Below are 22,041 nucleotides of genomic sequence, written 5' to 3'. Positions count from 1 at the left end.
TTTTGCCAGAGCATCAAGTGCCTCATTCCTGATCTCCACCCTGAACTCCTTTCAGGATGTGTTGAAGGGCAGCAGCTGCAGTGGCTAGTGACTTAACCCTTGTAGAGGCAGATGGCAAGTGCCAATTTTTAGTTGGCAACTTGTAGCTGGAATAAGTATATAAGCAGAAAAAGAAATTCCTTCATGAAGTGTTTGGTTATGCTTGACTGAATCTTTTGCTTTTTGACAAGTTTCAAAAATAACGGTTTGATTCCCTAATACTTTCCAAAGGTGCTAGAAATGTTCTCTCTCTTGATCTGGATGGCAGATGTGAAAAATAGGGGAAAGTGATGTATACTTAATATTAATGTACTTTACATAAGTTATACCACACAAAAAAATTAGCAAAGAAGTAACCAAAATGTTGTTTATATTAGAAAGTGTATGTTAGAAGCAAAAATGTTAAAAGTCCATCATAAAAAGATAATGGGGAGGATAGGTCTAGGGTAAAAGGGACACAGTCCCCAATGTATGAGTCTCGATTGGAACATGCTTTCAACAAAACAGCAAGAAAAGGTTTTTCTGGTGTCATTGGGAATTTTGAATATGAGCTGAATATTAAAGTGTTATAGAATTGCTAATAATTTTCTCAGGCATGATAATAATCTTTTAGGAGATTGATGTTATGAATTTAGGCATGAAGTGTCATGATATCTGCAACTTTCAAATGGTTCAGCCAAAAAAACCCTATATACACTAGTATACTCATATACATGTATGCATTTACATGTAACTATATGTGTATGTAGAAAGATTAAACAAATATGGCAAAATACTAATTGTTGAAACTAGATGGAAGGTATATGTGTATTTCTTGTACTAATAATTCAACTCTTTATGTTAGAAAACTCAATAAAAAAATTAGAGGGGCTTCCCTGGTGGCGCAGTGGTTGAGAGTCCGCCTGCCGATGCAGGGGACACGGGTTCGTGCCCCGGTCCGGGAAGATCCCACATGTAGCAGAACGGCTAGGCCCGGAGCGGCTGAGCCTGCACGTCCGGAGCCTGTGCTCCGCAACGGGAGAGGCCACAACAGTGAGAGGCCCGCGTACCACACACACACAAAAAAAATTAGAAAACAGTGGCTTCAGTTAGTAGGTGACTTAGGTCTTAAGGTTTATTAACTAGAACCAAATCCACTTACTATGTTGTAGTTAAGACAAAGTTTCCACTGACAGTTCCCTTTTAAGAATGGGAAGCGGGAATTCCCTGGTGGCTCAGTGGTTAGGACTCAGCACTTTCACTGCTGGGTCCTGGTTCAATTCCTGTTCTGGTAGCTAAGATCCCGCAAGCCGCGGGGTGTGGCCCCCCCCCCAAAAGAACTGTAAGCAAAGAACAGTGAAAAAGCTAGCAGTCGCCCTTTTTTTGGTCTTACTTATGGATGTTCTCACTACTTGTGAGGGGCTGGTCACAGAAGCTCAGAGCAAAATCATTAAAAAGTTACTTTGCTTTTTACTAGCAAATAAGAAAAATATAAACATTCAAATTACTTATAATTTTACCATCACCCAAATATTATATCTGTTAACATATAGTTCCTTCCAGATAATTTTCTCTATGTGCATGAATTCATTCATGTATGTGTGTATGTACACACATATTGTTCAATGAAAATGGACTCATACTGTTTGGTACATATTTTTACTTAGCATTTTAACACACTTTTCTACAGTAGTTTAATTTTACATGACATTATGTCTATATTATGCCCTATAAAGTATTTAAAGCTGTCCACAATTATTGTTATCAAGATGTTTCTAAACTTTTTTTTTTGGTATTAGCTGTGGTAAAACTCCTGGATTTAAATCTTTGTGCAACACAGGATGATTTTTTTATAATGTAATTCTAGGAGTAAGTTTTTGGGTCAGTTGCATGGACACTAAATGATGTATATGTCCATGTGTGCCATTGACACACTTCCTTCTCTCATCGGTCCCTCTATCAATCTGTTTTTTCAGATCTCTGCCCCTTTCCCAGAAGAACCAGAAATGACCAAGTCCCTGGTGAGTTCTTATTTGTTCATGTATTTATTTGTTGCTTTCTTTATTTTTTAGTGGATTTTAGGAGGCATCTATTAACCCATATAGTAAATGTGTAAGTATAAATAAATGAAAACTAAGATCAGAGAAAGTAAAGAAGAGATTATCAACTCCAAGTCAAGCTTGGATTATAGGTATATGTGAGTTGTGTGGCTTCACACAGTTATGAACTTTGAACTGTAAAATTGTCTCTGATCTTCCTGAAAGACATAGCAATGATGGAAGTGAAATACATGGTTTATATTGTTGAAAAGTAATTTATTTCATCTATAGTAACTATTTCCTGGTTTTTGATGTTTGAGAAAATTTTTGATAGATCTTCAGATGAATGGAGATAGGACAGTATCTTTAACAACCCTGTTAGAAGTTCACTAACAGGTTTTCTATAGTGACTTACAAAGCAGTGCGTTTCACACTGGCACATGACTTCAGATTCTGATTTAATAGGACGGGGATTCCCACAGGATGTTAGTGCTGCTGGTGCAAGGACCACCTTGTGAGGCAAAGTTTTGAGTGAATGGATGTTGAGTTTTGTCAGTTGCTTTTTCTGCATCAGTTGACATGGTCAGGTGATTTTCCTTTTTAGCTTATTGCTGCCGTAGATTACATTGATTGATTTTCACATATTGAGCAGGCTTGCAACCTCTGAATAATTTCCAGTTGGTCATGACATACACTTCTTTTTATATATTTGTATTTGCTAGTATATTTTTTAAGGATTTTTGTATCATGTTTAGGAGGGATATTGTTCTATTTTTTTCTTTCATTACTACTATGCATGGATGAAAGTCCCAAAACTCCACTTGGCTTTTTTCTTTTTCCATACCACTCCATTGGAGTGTGATGGGGCCCCTCTGTTCAACCAGGTAAGAGTGGGAATCTAAGCTACCCACTGGGTCTTTGCTGATGGGCATGGCATCAGGCCCAGAGTTTTCTGTTTATTTATTATGTTTGGCTGGAGCATGTTTTGCCTAAACGTTTTCTGTTTCTAGATTGCCCCTTTCCTGGTCTTTTAGCTAGAGAGAGCAGACTTTTCTGTGAGTTTTTTTGTTGTGCCTTTGTTGGTATTTCTGGGTTGTAGGCTTTTCTAGTACTTGCTCAGGGCTGTATGAGTCAATAGACTTCAGGAAACTCATGCTGTGTAGTTCCTTGGTTCCTGAGGTCCCTAGACAGTTTGCTTTTTTTTCTTTAAGCTTTCAGTCTTCTTATGTTTGCTTTATGGATAATGTCTATGGTTACTAGAGGTACTTAGTGGGTGAATAGGGACAAGTGCGTCTACTCTGTTCTTCCAGGGGTTGAAGTCAGTTCATTGATTTTTTTTTTAAAGGAGGAGTTATTTATATATTAAGCATGGTCTTTTTTTTTTCAATTTTTTTACATGTTTGTTCTTTGCATTTTAACTTTTAAAAGTAAATATTTAATTTTGAATATCATTAAGGTTATAGATATGTTTACTCAATCAAATAGTTTTTTGAAGCTTCATTTAAAAAAAAAACAAACCACCTGTTAGCTGCTCTCTTATCCCTCAAATTGCAGCTTCTTAAAGGTAATCACATCACTCTGAACTCAATTGAACTAATTTTTTTAGTATTTATGTTCCCATGTCTAAATAACATGTTTATATTGGTACCTTTTGGTTTTCAGTTTTAGGCAGTTTCTACTGACTTAGCACAATGGAAAATAGGAATTTAACTCTCTTTCAGACACTTAAGCCTTCAACACTTACACGAACATTTCTTCTTCCCCTCCTTCTAATATAGGTATATCATAATTTTGGGTAAATCAATAGGCTGTATTTATTAATATGATTATTTTAATTATATTCACAGCTGAACCATTTATTTTACCTTTTATGCACTATTTTTTGTTTTACCTGGAATTTATTATTGTTTGGTTTAATCATGTTTCATTTTACATATTTGGATCACTAATTCAACTTCACATTCTTCCCAGGTATATAAATATCTTCTCAATATGTTAAAATATATTAGATAATAACAGTAATCACAAACATTAATATAGGCTTACTATATGCTAGGCACTATAAACATTCTCTATTAACTGATTTAATCATAACCCCTCTGAGGTATCTATAATCATTATCCTCATTTTACAGAGAAGGAAACAGATCCACAGAGAAGTAATTTGCCCTGGGTCACACTGCTAGTAAGTGGTGAAGCCAGAAGTAAAACCCAAGCAATTTGGCTCCAGAATATAGGTATTTATTTCAGCTGTTGAAAGAAGCTTCCCTTAGAGTCTTTGACCTGCTTGAAGTTGGTCTCTATTTGATACTCATCTACTGACTTGGGGGTCTCCCTTTGGCATGATACTAGGAATTCCTTTCATGTCTCTCAAGTATTGGAGCTCTTGTTTTCTGGCTGTTTCCTGATTTATGCTTTCATTTTTAGAGAATATTATCCAGTAGCTCTCTAGAAAGTATTGTGTGGAAAGTAAATTTTTTGAGACCTTGCATGTCTGGAAATATTTTTATTTTACCCTCAGTAATTTCATAGCTAATTCTAGATTGTAAGTCATTTTTACTCAGAAATTTTAAGCCACTCTTTTTACTTTTACTATCCCATCTTTTCTTACTGGGTGTGATAGGCAGAATAATAACCCCCAAAGGTATCCACATCCTAATTCCTGAAACCCGTGAATATGTTACTTCACATGACAATAGGGACTTTGAAGATGCGATTAAGTTAAGGATTTTGAGATGGGGTGATTATTCTGGGTTATCTGGGAGGGCCCAGTGTAATCACAGTTCCTTATAAGTGAAAGAGGGAGGCAGAAGGGTCAGAGTCAAGGGGAGATTTGAAGATGCTACTCTGCTGGCTTTGAAGATAGAGGAAGGGACCACGAGCCTCTTAGAAGTCATATAAGACAAGGAAATGGATTCTTCCTTATAGCCTCCAGAAGGAGTGCATCCAACACACTGATTTTAGCCCAGTAAGACCTATTTTCAACTTCTGACCTCCAGAACTGTAAGATAATAAATTTGTGTTTTAAGTTTGTGGCAATTTGTTGCAGCAGCAATAGGAAACCATTACAGATTTTGGTACCTGGAAGTGGAATGATGCTGTAACAAATACCCAAAAATGTCAAATGGCTTCGGAATTTGGTAATAGAAACTGTAAAAATTTTGAAGAGTATAATAGCAAGAGCCTAGATTTCCTCGAACAGATTGATAATAGAAATATGAATGTTAACTCTGCTAGAGGACTCAGAATGAAGTGAGGAGCACACTAGGAAAAAAGCTATATTGTTTTAGAGAATATTTCAATTATTATAAACAGACTATTGATAGAAATATGGGTGTTAATGGTGCCGCTGCCGAAGACTCAGAAGGAAATGAGGAACATGTTACTGGAAACTAGAGGAAAAGGACATCTCTGTTATACAGTGGCAGAAAGCTTAGCTGAATTTTGTCCTGTAGTTATGTGAAAAGCAGATTTGTCAATGATGAACTTGTATTTTTCTCAGAGGAGATTTTCAAGCAAAAGGTTGACGATCTAGCCTGGTTTCTTCTTCTTGCTTATAGTAAAATATGAATGTTAAGAGACAGATTGAAGGAAGAACTGTTGAGCAAAAAGGAACTAGATTTGATGTTTTGGGAAATTTTGGGGCTATCAAGATTCCAAAAGATGCTAAAATTAGTTTCACTGTAGGAAAGTATGCTCTTGAGAGAAAGTCAAGGGTGTGGAAAGATGCTTGTATATATTTCTAGGTTTTTAGAAAAAAACCTAGGTATTTAGCAGGATGAATAGGGTGGAATGCATTTAACTTTTTTTTTTTTTGAACTGGAAGTCTCAATCTTTGCTGTTAATTTGATTGTTTAATTTATTTATATTTAATGCAATTACTGATATACTTGAATTTATATCCAGGTTTTTTTTTCTTTATTTCTTTCTTTCTTTTTAAATTAATTAATTAATTATTTTGGCTGCGTTGGGTCTTTGTTGCCGGGCACGGGCTCTCTCTAGTTGTGGCGAGCGGGAGCTACTCTTTGTTGTGGTACCCGGGCTTCTCATTGTGGTGGCTTCTTTGTTGGGGAGCATGGGCTCTAGGCACACGGGCTTCAGTAGTTGTGGCATGCGGGCTCAGTAGTTGTAGTGTGAGGGCTTAGTTGCTCCGCAGTATGTGGGATCTTCCTGGACCAAGGCTCGAACCCGTGTCCCCTGCATTGGCAGGCAGATTCTTAATCACTATGTCACCAGGGAAGTCCTATATCCAGTTTTATTAGTTTTATGTTTGAACTGTCTGTTTAATATTATTTTTACATTCCTTTCTTGACTTTCTTTTAGATTAGTCAAAATTTTAATTTTGTTAACTTGCTTGTTATACATTCTTTCATTTGTTTCCCTAGATATTACAATATCCATTTTTAACTCATTATTCCCTTGCCCCCTTCTCAGTAGATACTAAAACACCTTAATTCCATTTGCTGCATTTAAATTCTACACATATTTTAAACTTCACAAGATATTACTGTTACTGTTTTTGCATAGTCAGTATTTACAGTATTGTAAAGTGGGATTTGAGAAACTTCATGAATCTTTGAGTTGCTGTCATTCACCATTACTTTTTCAAATTTTGCTTCTGCCTCATATTCTCCCTCTTTATCTTCTCAGACTACAATATGTTATTCCTTTTCACTGTGTTGTACATGTGATACGTCACATGCACTTGTGTTTATTTTATTAAAAAAAACCTCTGTGGTCTGGTTTGTATATTTTCTGTTTGCTTGTCTTCCATTTCAGTAATTCTGTATTCTTCTATTAAACCTCTCTCAGTTCTTAATTTTAGACACTGAATTTTTCTGTTTTCATTTGATATCTTTATTATAAGTCCCATTTTCTCTAATGAAATTCTCCATCTTTTCTTCTAACTCCAAAGTGCTGTAGGACTGTTTCTTTTGAATTTTTTTCCTCTGGTTTTGGATATTTGGCCTTGTTTTCTGATAGGCATAGGATTTCTTTTATTGTATCAAAACATGCATAAAGCATTGTAGAAGATCTAGATTATGATATCTTTCTCAATAGTGGATTCATCTTTCCCTGAGCAGATAGAGTAGAAGATGAACATCTTTATCCAGTCAGGCACAGTGTTATGTTGAATCAAGGCTGAGTTTAAGCCCTAATAATAGTCTACCTTTGGTTCACTCTGGCCATCTAAGATTTTCAGCTGAGAGCCTGGTTTGTCTTCTGTGGACCCTCCTCCTTACAGATGCCAACTCTGTCTTCTTACCAGACTACTAAAATTTTGCTTTGCTTTTCAGAGGTTATTCTGCTTAAGTTTTTAGTCTTCTGCCCATACAACCCTAGAATTTGACAGATGTCCTGAGAGGAAGATTGGCCATGTGTTTGAGTTCTGGTCTCCTTCACATACCATATATATTGCCCATTTAAAGTGTGCATTCAGTGGGTTTTAGTATATTCATGGAGTTGTGCACCCTTTTTCACAGTTTTAGAACATTTTCTTTCTTTCCCTCCCTACTCCAACTCATACCTTTTAGCTGTCACACACCCCCCCCCAACATCCTTCCATTCCCCCCTAGCCCTGGGCAACCAGTAGTCTTCTTTCTGTCTCAATAGGTTTGCCTGTTCTGGACATCTCATATAAATAGAATCATATAATATGTGGTCTTTTGTGACTGGCTTTTTTCACTTAGCATAGTATTTTCAAGATTCATCCATATTGTAAAATAAATCAGTACTTCATTTCTTGTTATGGCTGAATAATCTCTTGTATGGATATACCACATTTTAAAATTCATCATTAGTTGGCAGACGTTGCATTGGTTTTATTTTTGACTATTAAGAATAATGCTAACTATGAACATTCCTATACAAGTTTCATGTGAATAAGTGTTTTTATTTCTATTGGATATGTACCTAGAAGTGGAACCGTTGGGTCATATTATTCCTTTTGAGGAAGTATCAGACTGTTTTACAAAGTGACTGCACCATTTTACATTCCCACCTTTACTGTATGAGGGTTCCAGTTTCTCCACTTCCTCACTAACACTTGTTATTATTTGTCTTTTTTTTTTTTCATTATAGCCATCCTAATGGGTGCATTTTTCTGATGACTAATGACTAATGATATAAGTAGTTTTTTAAATGTCAGAATGAAAATTTTAATGTCATTTATTATTTTGCTACAAAATAATAAAAATACAAATAGGCACAAACAGCATTTTTTAAATTATAATCATCTTAGTGAATTTGAAGGGGTATCTCTTTGATTTGAATTTCAATATCCCTTATGACTAAAGATATTGAGACCCTCTCATGTGCTTTTTTGGCCATTTGTATATCTTCTTTGGAGATATGTATATTCAGATTCTTGATCCATTTTTAATTGGATCATTTATCTTTTTATTGAGTTGTAAGAGTTCTTTATTATTCTATACACAAGTACCTTATCAGATATATAATTGCAAACATTTTCTCTCAGTCTTTGGGTTGTCTTTTCACTCTCTTTTTTTAAAAGTACACCTTTTATATATTTGTTTGTTTGTTTTGGCTGCGCCACAGGGCATGTGAGATCTCAGTTCCCCAACCAGAGATCAAACCCATGCCCCCTGCAGTGGAAGTGCAGTGACCTAACCACTGGACCACCAGAGAATTCTCCCTGTGTTTTCACTTTCTTGATGGTATCCTTTTAAACACAAAGTTTTTAATTTTGATAAAGTCCAATTTATCTATTTTTTTCTTTGTTTGCTTGTGCTTTTGATTTTATATCTAAGCATTGACATATATATGCTACCAAATGTAAAATAGTTATCTAGTGGGAAGTAGCAGCATAGCACAGGGAGGTCAGCTGGGTGCTTTGTGCTGACCTAGAGGGGTGGGATAGGGAGGGTGGGAGGGAGGCTCAAGAGGGAGGGGATATGGGGATATATGTATACATATAGCTGATTCACTTTGTTGTACAACAGAAACTACAACAGAAACTAATACAGTATTGTGAAGCAATTAGTCTCCAATAAAGATCTATTAAAAAAAAAACAAATCATTGACAAATCCAATGTCACAAAGATATACCCTTCTTAGCTAAAACTTAAGAACATTTAGGTCTTTTGATCCATTTTGAGTTTATTTTTTTAATATGGCATGAGGTAGGAGTCCAACCTCATTTTTTTGCATGTGGATGTCCACTTGTCCTAGCACCATTTGTTGAAAAGACTATTTTTCCCCTTTTAAATTGTTTTGACACCTGTGTTGAATTATCAGTTTACCCTAAATATGAGGGTTTATTTCTGGATTCTTGGTTACATTCCATTGAATTCTATCATCTATACTTATACCAATACCACACAGTTTATTGGAAAAAGAAGCCTATTTTATTCATCTTTTTTAAAGAAAGAATTGACTTAGTAGATTGATGAGTGCAAAGTGAAAAGCAGAAGATATATTCTAAGTGAAGTGTTAATGAAATATGGCATACATAGAAAAGAATGCACAAATCATGTATGCAGCTTGATGAGTTTTCACAGCTTATTCTTTTGTAACCAGCACACAGATAAAAACAAAACAAAATACAACTCCAGAATATTATCAGAACCATAGAAAGAATGGCATGATACTTTTAATATTTATTTTTTCCTTGAAATAATAATGTAAAATTTAGGTATTTAGTCGGAATCTTATATGTCATATCATGTTAAAAATTATTAAAAATAAGTTTCTAAATATCTTGTTCCTGTCCTGCAATCCTGATCCTTTACATTGAATAAGCATGTGTTTTTCCAGGGATCAGTGTCTTTCAAGGATGTAACTGTAGACTTCAGCAGGGAGGAGTGGCAACAGTTGGACCTTGCTCAGAAAAGTCTATACAGGGATGTAATGCTGGAAAACTATTTCAACTTGATCTCAGTGGGTAAGCACAGCTCTGCTGGGTAAGGCTGTACCTAATTGAGTGTATTTTCTTTCTCAGTGGAATTTCTGAAATCTGTGAGATTTCTGAGGTACGTGGGACTTTTAAAGACTGCAGGACATCTGAAGTATGTAATAGTTTTGTCCTTATTTTTTGTCCTGTGTTCTTAACAATATTATGAATATACTTCTGTTCCCCATGAACTTTTCTGGAAAGTAAATGGAATATTTCATTGTATGACCTCTGAAATCAAGTATTTTATCATTTCCTGTTATTAGGGTGTCAAGTTCCCAAACCAGAAGTCATTTTCAACTTGGAGCAGGGAGAACAGCCATGTATGTTGGATGGTGAAATCTCAAGCCAGAGCTATCTAGGTGAGTAGGGAACAAAAAGCATAAGAGATAGCACAATCGAACTGCAGTTGTACTGGCAGAGGCTGACAACTTTGAAGTGCTATTGTTATGATGTTTCTCAACATTCTGAACTTTTGGAACTGCATGGATAGAGTTGATATTGGCCCCTTGGACATCTAAATGCCATCCCCACTTCAGACCCCTTCCAATATCAGTGTCTTTGTTGCTTGACTTTTTTTTTTTTTTTTAGCAGAGTTCCCTGTGCTATTCAGTAAGTCCTTGCTGGTTGTCTATTTAATTAAATTAATTAATTAATTTAAAAAGCATCTTTATTGGAGTATAATTGCTTTACAATGGTGTGTTAGTTTCTGCTTTATAACAAAGTGAATCAGCTATACATATACATATATCCCCATATCTCCTCCCTCTTCGTCTTCCTCCCACCCTCCCTATTCAACCCCTCTAGGTGGTCACAAAGCACTGAGCTGATCTTCCTGTGCTATGTGGCTGCTTCCCACTAGCTATCTGTTTTACATTTGCTAGTGTATATATGTCCATGCCACTCTCTTCATCCCACTTTGCTTGACTTTTTAGGAGGGATGTGCTACAACTACTGGTATGTTGGATTTAAGATACTGCCTTTTTGCTTTTCCTCCCTTTTTATAGCATTTTTTTATTCTTTTTACCTCCATCAAGGTCTTAAATCATTTTCTTACACATTCAGGGGCTCATAGAGTTGCTTTTTAAAAAAATTACTGTGGGTCACACTCCTGCTGATTTCTTTTCATTGTTTTTCTTTTCCCTTAGTGCTTCAGAATTGTCACCTAGAGATGGCCTTATTATATCTTCTCCCATGCCTCTCCTCCAACTGTTGACTTTGAGGGTACCATTACCTACAATTGGGGACAGCTTTTTATTGTATGTGATATTAGTAATTATGCTTCCTGACATTTTCTTCCTACCTGGCTAGTGTAACACAACACTCACTAGGTCTTTCTGATTAATTTATTAATTTTGATATTTTAGAAAAAGTTTCTGTACCTTGTGTGCAGGAAATCGAGTAAATCGCAGTCCTCAGTTTGTAGTCAATATATTCATCACTCTGTTTAAGCTCCCCTTCTTATTTTATTTCTTTCATAACTTTTTTCTTTTTTTTTTTTTGCCACACCCTGCAGCATGCAGGATCTTAGTTCTCTGACCAGGATCGAACCGTGCCCCCCTGCAGTGGAAGCTCAGAGTCCTAACCACTGGACGGCCAGGGAATTCCCTATTTTACAATTTAAAAAAAATTTTATTTTATTTCTTTACTTATCCCTTTTAATCCTCACTCCCTGTTTGTTTTTATTCTTCCCAGAGGCAACTGCTCTATTATATTTGATATGTTTGCAATCTATCCTTGTATTTGTGGGGTATTTATAAAATTTAAATTCTTGGTCATTTTAATTTATAGAAATGGTACTGTGCTGTATGTCCTACTCAGTTTCTTATTTTTTTCTCTCAGAACTAAATTGGTTCATGTTACAATGTGTTTTTCTAGTTCATTTCTTCTAATTGACGCATACATTTCATAGTGTGTATATATACCATATTTACTTGTCCAGCTTTCTAGCTACTACAACTAGTACTGTAATAAATTTCTTCATGAACTATTCTTATAGGAAATGAGAATTTCTTGAGGAAGAGTAGTGGAATTGTTTTATTACTGAGTATACTAATACTTTATTTAACTAAGTATAAACATGTTGTTTTCTAGATTGGATGTATTAGTCTGCAATCCCCTGAACATACAAGGGCATCAGTTTCTCCACATCCCTGCCCATATTTTTAATAATTTCACATAATGTGGCTAATCTGATGGATTTTAATTTCTAACTATTGTTTTAATTTGTGTTTCTCTAATAACAAAATATTTTGAACATCTTATCATGTACCTTGTAGTAGATTCTGACTTCATTTTTGGTATTTGACTGCTGACACCTTCTAAACTTCACCACTGTCTCTTCACCTTCTGCCGCACATCTGGGCAAACTTACAAGAAAGTCTAGGTGCTCTCTCCCTTGGTACTAGTGGGAAGTTGCACTCTATCAGTCAGCTTAGCCCCATATCCCAACCACCATAAAAAACCCAAGCAAGTTTCCTTTTCTTGCTCTCTTAAGTCACTTTTGGACCTGCTTGGGAGCGCTCCCTTTAAAAGCCTCATTGTGTGAGTAATGAACCTTTTCACACCTTATTGGTATGTGTGTCAAATCATCACTCTTGAGATTTGAACCAAATTTGGGGTGGGAGTCCATTCCTCCTCCGCAGGTGACTTAACAGTTGGTATGTAGTAAACAGGATCTTTAGGCGATGACCACCACCAGGGGGTCTTTCTTCTCTTGTTCTGTGGCTTTACTGCTCTCTGGTGAGTATACACTTTGAGCTGTGTTACTTTATGCTACATTTGCTGAGTCCCACAAGTCTCTGTCATATTTTTTTTTCTCTGTGGGTGGGTGAGGATATATTTATTCTCTCAGAGTATAATTAATAAGTGGAAATAAGACTCAGAGTAAATAATCACATTTATATGTATATTTTGTAGGCTGATTAGCAATAAGTGAAATTGAAATAAAAATGACAAACATAAAAACATCAAAAAACAAATAACAGTTAAAACAATGATGGCAGGTACATTGAGAAACAGGTACAATGCTGAAAGCTCTGTAAGTTTAGCCAAATCTTTCTGGAAAGAACTCTGGAAACATATAATAAGTGATATTAAACTGAACATGCTTCCTGCCCTGGAAATTCTACTTTGGGGACATACTCCAAGGAAGTAAGCAAAAGAAAAGTCAAGAAGTTGACAAAAAGATTTTTATGGCTACACTATGTATGAGGATAAACTAAACATCCCAAATGGTCCGAACAGAGGAAAAACTACCATAACTATAAAAAAAAATTATAAGTATAGGAAGTACTAATATACAGAAATGTACTATGAAATGTTATGTGAAAGAAGCAAAAACAAATAATCAACACAGAGTTTAAATACATGTAATGTACACACAGACCTTAGCAGGGTTTATAAGATTTTAAACAATATAAATAAATTATAATGCTCTGTCATATTTTTAACCAATTGAAGTTGGAAGTTATTGGCATTATGGGACATATGTAAAGGACAATGCCTTCGTTAAAGTGGCCTAGACCTATCTGTGTGTCTCAGATTGAATCATGTGTCTCAATTCTGGCATAAGCCTTTCAGGGGAACAACTGATACCTTACACATATAAGGGCCCATCAGGTGGCTGCTTGTGTGGAGGAAGAGCAGTTACAGTGCAGCATGCTAACAGCAGATGGTACACCTTTCAAAATTTTGTCATATTTTATTGTGCTTTTTGCTTTTCCCTGTGACTCATCTTCTCAAATAATTCTTTATGCTCTTTCTACTAATTTTTCTCTTTTATAAAATATCAGTTAGATGCCTTCCTCCTTTTACTTTCTAGTGATATCACCAAAACCATGTCTGTATTTACTTATGCCTGGATTATTCTAACCCTATTTGGATGTACTGTTTCCTTTTTTTTTTTTTAACTTTTTTTCTTAGATGCTGATTAAAATATTCTGCTTATCTTGTCATAGCTATATGGTACAAAATATTATCTAACATATGACAAATTCCTCTCTCAATGGGTTTATAAACTAAAGGAAGAACATGCCTCATATTTGCAATTCACATTTATCTCTGTTTAGTTTCCATAATCATGTTCACTTTGTTTTAACACTTTCTTTAATGATACCCCTGCGTCTGACCCTTTATTTTCTGGCTTATCTGCCTATTCAAATAATCCACATACTTATGCTTTGCTCTCAGGTTTCACTTACTCCTTGAATTGGACCTAACTATTACAGCATACATTGCTTTTCCCTTTTCTAATTCTTCAACCCCCAGAAATTCAGAGAAAACAACATTAATTTGTGTGATAACTGAGTCTTTTACCTCTTTTTTAAAATGTTTCCTTAGAGAATAGTTAGTGAAATTAACTTCTTTAATTTATGTGATAGGCAGAGGAGGTTATTTTGTGTTATTTCAGAGGGATTTGAAAATTTTTCTGCTAGGAGTAATTCAAAGGGCCAATAATTGTAATTAGAAAGGGAAGATAACTGCAAGAAATGTTTAAAATTTCAGGCTTTGAGCATTAAATATTTGTTATTGTGCAAATCTATGCCGATTAAATATGAGTATGAAAGGCTCAGAAATATCTGTGTTTGTTTTTAAATTAAAAGAAAAGAGAGTCTTCCTAGAGTTGTGCTGAGATTTGAGATTCATTTTCAGAGCATAGAACCCTAAATGATCCACGAAGAAAATGAATTTTGAATAGGAACAGAGGACCAGAAAAAGGAAGCTTAATGGGGAAAAGGAAAAGAATATATGTTTGGATTCAGTAATAAAATAGATTTTAGTGACTGGTGGAAAGATAGCTTGCATACATTCATTTTATTGGCCTGAATTATGACTCTGTATTTTATTGAATGAGTAATTCAATGTGTGACAGAGGAATTATGGATAAACTTTTTACCACAGGAGCAAACTTTTTACATTGAACATTGTTGGTAATAATGTAAATGTTGTCAGGTGTAGCAATGGGTTTATAAGCTAAGGAAGTGAAAGGTTGCAAAAGATGAAAATCCATGTTTAGAAATCAGTATTAGAGGTCCTCAGGATTAATGAAAGCCATTAATGTGTGTGAGTAAAAATGTAATATAAAAAATAAAGAATGTGTTTGGGGACATTACAAGGCCTTAGAGATAGAATGAAATGGATATGAGGTTAGACTGTGTCTATATTCAAGAATAATCTAATTTTTACTTAAATATTTACTGAGAGTCTTGTCTTACACACTATTCCAGGATTTGGAATATTAGTGATTCTTATTCTGGGCAAGAATGGTATATTGGAGTAAAACTAAGCCCCTGTCACTGAGAGACCCCCAAGAAACAGTGACTTAGAGAATATAAACATTGACCCATCACATGACAGTTCCAAAGTGAGTGGTCCAGGTCTGCCAGGCCACTCTGCTTCCAATGACTATTTAGGGACAGAGTTTCTAGAAAGTCATTGCACCATCACCTCCTAGAGCAGGGGTCGGCAAATATTTTCTGTAAAGACCCAGAAGTAAATATTTTAGGCTTTGTGAGGCATGTGATTGCTGTCATAATTACTCAATTTTGTTTTGAAGCCCCAAAGCATCTATAGACAATACATCAATGAATGGATGTGGTTGTGTTCCAATAAGAACTTTATGGACATGGAAATTTGAATTGTATATAGTTTTCATGTACCATGAAGTATTACTCTTCTTTTGTTTTTTCAACCATTCAAAACTGTAAAATCTTCTCTTAGCTTTTGGGTAGAGGCCTGGATTTAGCCTGAGGCTGTAGTTTTCTGATCTCTGCCTTGGGCATTGCCAGCTGCAAGATAGCCAATGGGAAGAGGAGAGGGTTTTGGGAGACACACCCACTTCCTTAAGACCTTGGCCTGATTACAACAAATATAATTTTTACTCCCATTTGATTGGTGATAACTGAATTACTTGGCTTTACCTAATGACAAATGAGGCTGCACAGACCTATTCTTTTTTTGTTGTTTTTAGACCTATTGTTTTGAGGCAGACACATGCTTGGCTACAAGCTTAATACTGTTGAAGGAAGGGGACAGATGGACAACTTTCAGTCTCTGCTTCAGAGTTGGCCCTTTTTGCTGTTATATTCTTCCTATTAGATGCATGTATGTGCACCCCAAACAGGACATAAAGAATTGAATCATATACATACATTTATTGTTTGTAATGGTAAAGCTAATTCAGGATGACTGAGGCTACAATAGTTTTCTAAACATAAATAAGTTGGTATTTAGGGCACAGTGGTTAATAGGGAAAAGAGAAAGCAGGGAGATTAAGATTTATAGATGAAGGATAGTAAGAAGCTAGACTCAGAAACACTTCTTTTTAGCCACTTAGTTTGTCACTTTGTTTTTCTGACCCCTTACTGTGTAGTTCTGCTACATGCACAGAACTGATGTACTTCAGTTTGAATCTCATCTTCCCCAATTACTAAACATTTGATTTGGACACACTACTTAACTCTTCTGTGGCTCAGTTTCCTCATCTTTAAAATAGGGATAATAATAACACCAATATCAAAAGGTTGTGATGATGTTTAAATGAGTTAGAAAAATGCCTGGCAAATCTAAATGCTATTGTTTATCAGACAGCAAATGTAATGTAAATGCTTATTTTATTATTGCATATTATTATATATAAAGAGATTACTACACATATATTTATTCATATTTTATATATTTATCTATATTTAGTATTATGTTTATATAAATCTCTTCCATTTCTCTGTGTTCACCCTGTATCCACTCTATGTATCATCCCTTCTGTGTTCTGCTAACTGTTCTTTGTGTGTTTTATTTTATTTTATTTTTTAGATCAGGGTATTGGTTTTGAAACGTCACAACAGGGAATGTCTGAAGAAGTTTCAATCCAGTTTGAGAGAATTAATCTCTTCACAAGAGATGACCTGTATTCCATTTTAGAAGAATTGTGGCAAGATGATGAACAGACAGGGAGATGTGAGGAAAACCAGAACAAACATTTAAGTCATGTTGCCTTCATCAACAAGGATACACTAGCTAATGAGGGAGACTGTGAATATAATAAAGACATTAGGAAAATGTTTCGTGTAAACACATACCTTGTTCCTTCAAGAAAAAGACTCCATAACTGTGACTCATTTCAAAAGAGTTTGAAGCCTATTGTAAGCCTATGTAATTATAATAGAAACAATGTAACAGAAAATTTTGATAAGATTATTGGATATGGTAATATCTTTACTCTCATGAATTCTCATACAGAAATGAATGCTTGTGGATATAATCAATGTAAGAAACTTCTGAGTCATAAGCAAACTCTCATTCAACATCAAAAATTTCATGGGGAGAACCTCTATTTATTTTCTGATTGTGTAAAACTTTCCACCCATAAGTCACACCTTTTTGCACATCAAAGGATTTATACTGAAGAGAAACATCATGAGTGCAGCAAATGTGAAACAGTCTCCACTCGGAAGTCCCAATTTGCTGTACCTCAGGTTTATACAAGAGAGAAACCTTATATATGCACTGAATATGGGAAGGACTTTTCCCTCAACTCAAACCATGAGAAAACTCCTCACACTGAGGAGAGTGATTGTAAATTCAGTCCACATGGAAAAGCCTTTATCCAGAAGTCAGATCTGTTCAGACATCAGAGAATTCATCCTGGAGGGAAAAAACCCTATAATTATAATGAATGTGGGAAAAATGTCTCTCAGAATTCAAACCTCAATATACATAAGAAAGTTCATACTGGTGAGAAACACTTTGAATGTACTGAATGTGGAAAAGCTTTCACAAGGAAATCAACACTAAGTATGCATCAGAAAATTCATACAGGAGAAAAACCCTATGTATGTACTGAATGTGGGAAAGCCTTTATCCGGAAGTCACATTTTATTACACATGAGAGAATTCATACTGGAGAGAAACCTTATGAATGCAGTGACTGTGGGAAGTCCTTTATAAAGAAGTCACAGCTCCATGTGCACCAGCGAATTCACACAGGGGAGAATCCCTTTATATGTTCAGAATGTGGGAAGGTCTTCACCCACAAGACAAATCTCATTATACACCAGAAAATTCATACTGGTGAGAGACCCTATATATGTACTGAATGTGAGAAGGCCTTTACTGACAGGTCAAATCTCATTAAACACCAAAAAATTCATACTGGAGAGAAACCCTATAAATGCAGTGACTGTGGAAAATCATTCACCTGGAAGTCACGGCTCAGGATACATCAGAAATGTCATACTGGAGAGAGACATTATGAATGCAGTGAATGTGGGAAAGCATTTATTCAGAAGTCAACACTGAGTATGCACCAGAGAATTCATAAAGGAGAAAAACCCTATGTTTGCACTGAATGTGGGAAGGCCTTCTTCCATAAGTCACATTTTATTACACATGAGAGAATTCATACTGGAGAGAAACCTTACGAATGCAGTGATTGTGGGAAATCCTTCACGAAGAAGTCACAGCTTCATGTACATCAGCAAATTCACACAGGAGAGAAACCCTACAGATGTGCTGAATGTGGAAAGGCTTTTACTGACAGATCAAATCTCTTTACACACCAGAAAATTCATACTGGTGAGAAACCCTATAAATGTAATGACTGTGGAAAAGCTTTCACTCGGAAATCAGGCCTCCATATACATCAGCAGTCTCATACTGGAGAAAGACATTATGAGTGCAGTGAATGTGGGAAAGCCTTTGCAAGAAAATCAACACTAATTATGCATCAGAGAATTCATACAGGAGAGAAACCTTATATTTGTACTGAATGTGGGAAGTCCTTCATCCAGAAGTCACACTTAAATCGACATCGGAGAATTCATACTGGAGAGAAGCCCTATGAATGCAGTGACTGTGGGAAGGCCTTTATTAAGAAGACACAACTCCTTGAACACCATCGAATTCACACAGGAGAGAAACCATATATGTGTGCTGAATGTGGAAAGGCCTTCACCATCAGATCAAATCTTATTAAACACCAGAAAATTCATACTAAACAGAAACCCTATAAATGTAGTGACTTTAGGAAAGCCTTCAACTGGAAAGTACAACTCAGTATACATCAGAAATCTGATACTGGGGAAGTAGAATGCTCAGTGCCACAATCATGGTGTGGGGATAAAAGTTTTGAGGAGCTATAGCTTGACTAAGAAGCAAGAGGTAACCAAAGTTACTTTATCTAGTCAGAAGTATGAATATCTGGATCTCATAGCTGACGTCCAGTTTTATACATATGGGGAGACACTCTGGAGAAAGTGTTTAAGCAGTGCTTAATGGCCATGCTTGGTTACTTGGGATTGTCAAGCCCCTGCAAATAATAGTACATTTGGAAGGAGATAACTTGGCAATCTTTCTTGTTTCACATTTTGGATAAGGAGCTTTATAAATCAGGGCTGTTGAGTTTTTCATGCCCTGCATAGCAAAAATATTCAATGTTGACCAAAGGAATTTCTTAAGGAACAGTGTTCTAAGAAAAATTTTCATTGTCCAAGCACCCTAAGGACACTGAAATCAAGGCAACAGTATAGACAATTCAGGTCTATAATGAAGAAAAGCTAGACGTTTTTGTGAAAATTGACATTAAACGCACAAAGAAGGACTCTACTTTTTTTCCTTTGGGAAGTCAGTATTATTTATTGTTTATAATGTTTACTAGTGTGTGGAAATTTGGATTCGTAAATTTAAAATTAACAATTTGACTTTGAGATTGGCAAATCAGAACCACAGACTTACCTGAATATTCACAGGCATCTTTAGGTAACCAATGTGTTCCCTCATTTACTAATTCCCTGCCATGGCAGCAGGTAACTCATGGCCAAGAGGTATAAAGTGCTCCCAGCCTGTATCCCAAAAGTGATCAATGATGTAAGCAGCACCCCATAGACTACCTGTCACACTAGAACTAGCCCTGAGATCATGGAATTTAGCTGCAGGTTACAGATTTAGTACTCTGGATTCTCAGCATCTTTCACAGAAACCCCTACTTTTTACTGATTTCTGTTTGAAAAAGAGACAAATTAAGAAAATGAGTTTTAAAACCTAGAATTCTTTCCTTTGAATTTCGTTAATGCATTCTCTACATATTTATTATTACATACTAGGTTATTATGAGGCAATTATCTTGCATTTGAGCTGTATTCTTAGAAGATAGCTGCACATTTGGAAGAGTACTATTTCCTTTCAATCTCTACAAATTAATCAATTGTTTTCAAATCCTCTATATTCTCAAATTCTTAATCCTCTATATTGTATCAGATACTAAAAGAATGTGTGTACTAATCTCCCAGAATAATTGTGAATTTGTCTCTCTTTTAGAGCTACCAGTTTTTGTTTTATATATTTTAAGTCTATGTCTTTACATATATTCATATTTAGAATTGTTATACTCTTTCTGGTTAGTTGAAACAATCATTATAAAATGTCTGTTTTTTATCTCTGGTGGTGCTTTTTGTCTCAAAATTTACTATGTAAGATATTAATACAATATGCATACTTTACTTATTAAAGGCTAATGTAAATGAGTACACCACTTTCTGTATAAGGTGAAGAGTTAGAACATTAACTTTATTTCCTTCTTGACTTGTATTGGTAGCATGCATTTTAATTCTGAATGTAGTTGAAACAATCATTACTGTTTCAGAGTCAATATGCATTTAAATTAATCCATATATTTACCCTTTTTGTTACTTTTTTCCCTTCTTCTTCTTGAATTTTCCTTCTAGAATCATTTTTTTTTCTGACTGAAGGACACCTTTTAGTATTTCTTTTAGTGTATGTTTGCTAGTGACAAATTGTTTTCATTTGTTGGAAAATGTCTTAATTTTGCCTTCATTTTTAAAGGATGTTTTTACTGAGTATAGAATTCTAAGTTGGCAGTTATTTTCTATTAGTATTTTGAGATATTTTGTTTTGATTTGTATTTCATTGTTTTGTTGAAAAGTAAGCTTTCAATCCAGTTACCTTTGAAGGTTATGTTTTTTTTTAATTATTCTTTTCTCTCACTCCTTTAAAATCTATGTCTTTGTCTTAGGCTGTCAACAGTTGGACAGTGATATGCTTAGGTATGATATTCTATGTATTTATCCTGCTTGGGGTTTGCAGTGTTTTTTAAAATCTGGAGCTTAATGGTTTTTTTCTTTGGGTTTTTTCCTCTTTTTTTGCACATTTGGGGAAATTTCTAGCTATTATTTATTCAAATTATGCATTTACTTCATTATGTTCCTCTTCTTCTCCTAGTGATGACCCCATTGTCTAGATAGTATTTTTCTGTTGACTATTGTTTCTCTTGGGTTTTGGTGATGTCTTGTCTTCTCATATACCTGGTGATTTTAAGTGAACTGCTTAGACATTATATATTAAAAATTGTAGATATGATTAGATGGCCTGGATATCTTTCAGAGAGGATTTCCTTTGCTTCTAACAGGTGACCAGCCTAGGAACATGAGCAATCCCTGATTGCCTTCATCCAATCATGTACTGAGATTATTCGAAACTGGGCTGCAGTCCCTGTGAGGGCTTGTCTATTTTTTTTCACTCTTATTCTTAGGGGATACCCTCAAGACTTAGGACTTTGGGAGATTTATCAGGATGCTCCTCCTTAGAGGGAACTTAATTCTACTATTTGTCCCTTTAGTCCCATAAGTTTGTCAAAAAACTGTCTTAAGTTTCTCTTGCTCAGTATTTGCTTTAAGAATTAGCAAACAACTCTTTTTAATAAATAGTTCCAAATTCCAGAGGTTATGTCTTTAATCTTATTCTTGCAGTTTCTCACTTCCTTGGTAGCTCTCCAGTGCTGTCACAACGCTAAACGTTTTTAATATTTTCTTCCACCTTTTTTAGTTCTCAGAGGGAGTACTGGTACAGGCCACCTACATTGCCATTAACAGAAGTTTTTAATTCACTGAGATAGCTGTTGCTACTTAAGGAATGCAGAGTCCAGAAATATACGTTTTTAATTACCAAAACTCTCCAAACTTTCCAAAATATGAAAGTGCTCTGATTTGCAACATGACTTTATTCCCAATTTTTGCTGCTAAAAGTTAAGGCATTCACTCTTTTGTTAAACACTTTATAA

General features: G+C 35.3%; 1 protein-coding gene across 8 annotated transcripts in view; it reads left to right on the top strand.

The window, feature by feature from the left end:
- Positions 1-20,431, top strand: part of ZNF484 (zinc finger protein 484) — a 28,629-nt gene extending 8,198 nt beyond the window's left edge. For 3 of the 8 annotated variants that reach the window (XM_079927514.1, XM_079927512.1, XM_079927513.1), the window contains exons 2-5: positions 1,995-2,039; positions 9,833-9,959; positions 10,235-10,330; positions 16,782-20,431. In XM_079927514.1, the coding sequence (XP_079783640.1) occupies positions 2,025-2,039; positions 9,833-9,959; positions 10,235-10,330; positions 16,782-19,108 (2,565 nt within the window). In that variant the 5' untranslated portion in view covers positions 1,995-2,024 and the 3' untranslated portion in view covers positions 19,109-20,431. Of the gene's footprint in view, positions 1-1,994; positions 2,040-4,191; positions 4,294-9,832; positions 10,084-10,234; positions 10,331-16,781 lie in introns of all 8 variants that reach the window. The other 5 variants (XM_079927516.1, XM_079927515.1, XM_079927518.1 and 2 more) reach the window with 4 other exon arrangements.
- Positions 20,432-22,041: the final 1,610 nt, after the last annotated feature.

Source organism: Stenella coeruleoalba (genome assembly GCF_951394435.1).
Source record: "Stenella coeruleoalba genome assembly, chromosome: 7".
Taxonomy (NCBI): Eukaryota; Metazoa; Chordata; class Mammalia; order Artiodactyla; family Delphinidae; genus Stenella; species Stenella coeruleoalba.
The sequence above is the reverse complement of the archived record's forward strand: the minus strand, read 5'-3'. Positions and strand labels throughout refer to the sequence as shown.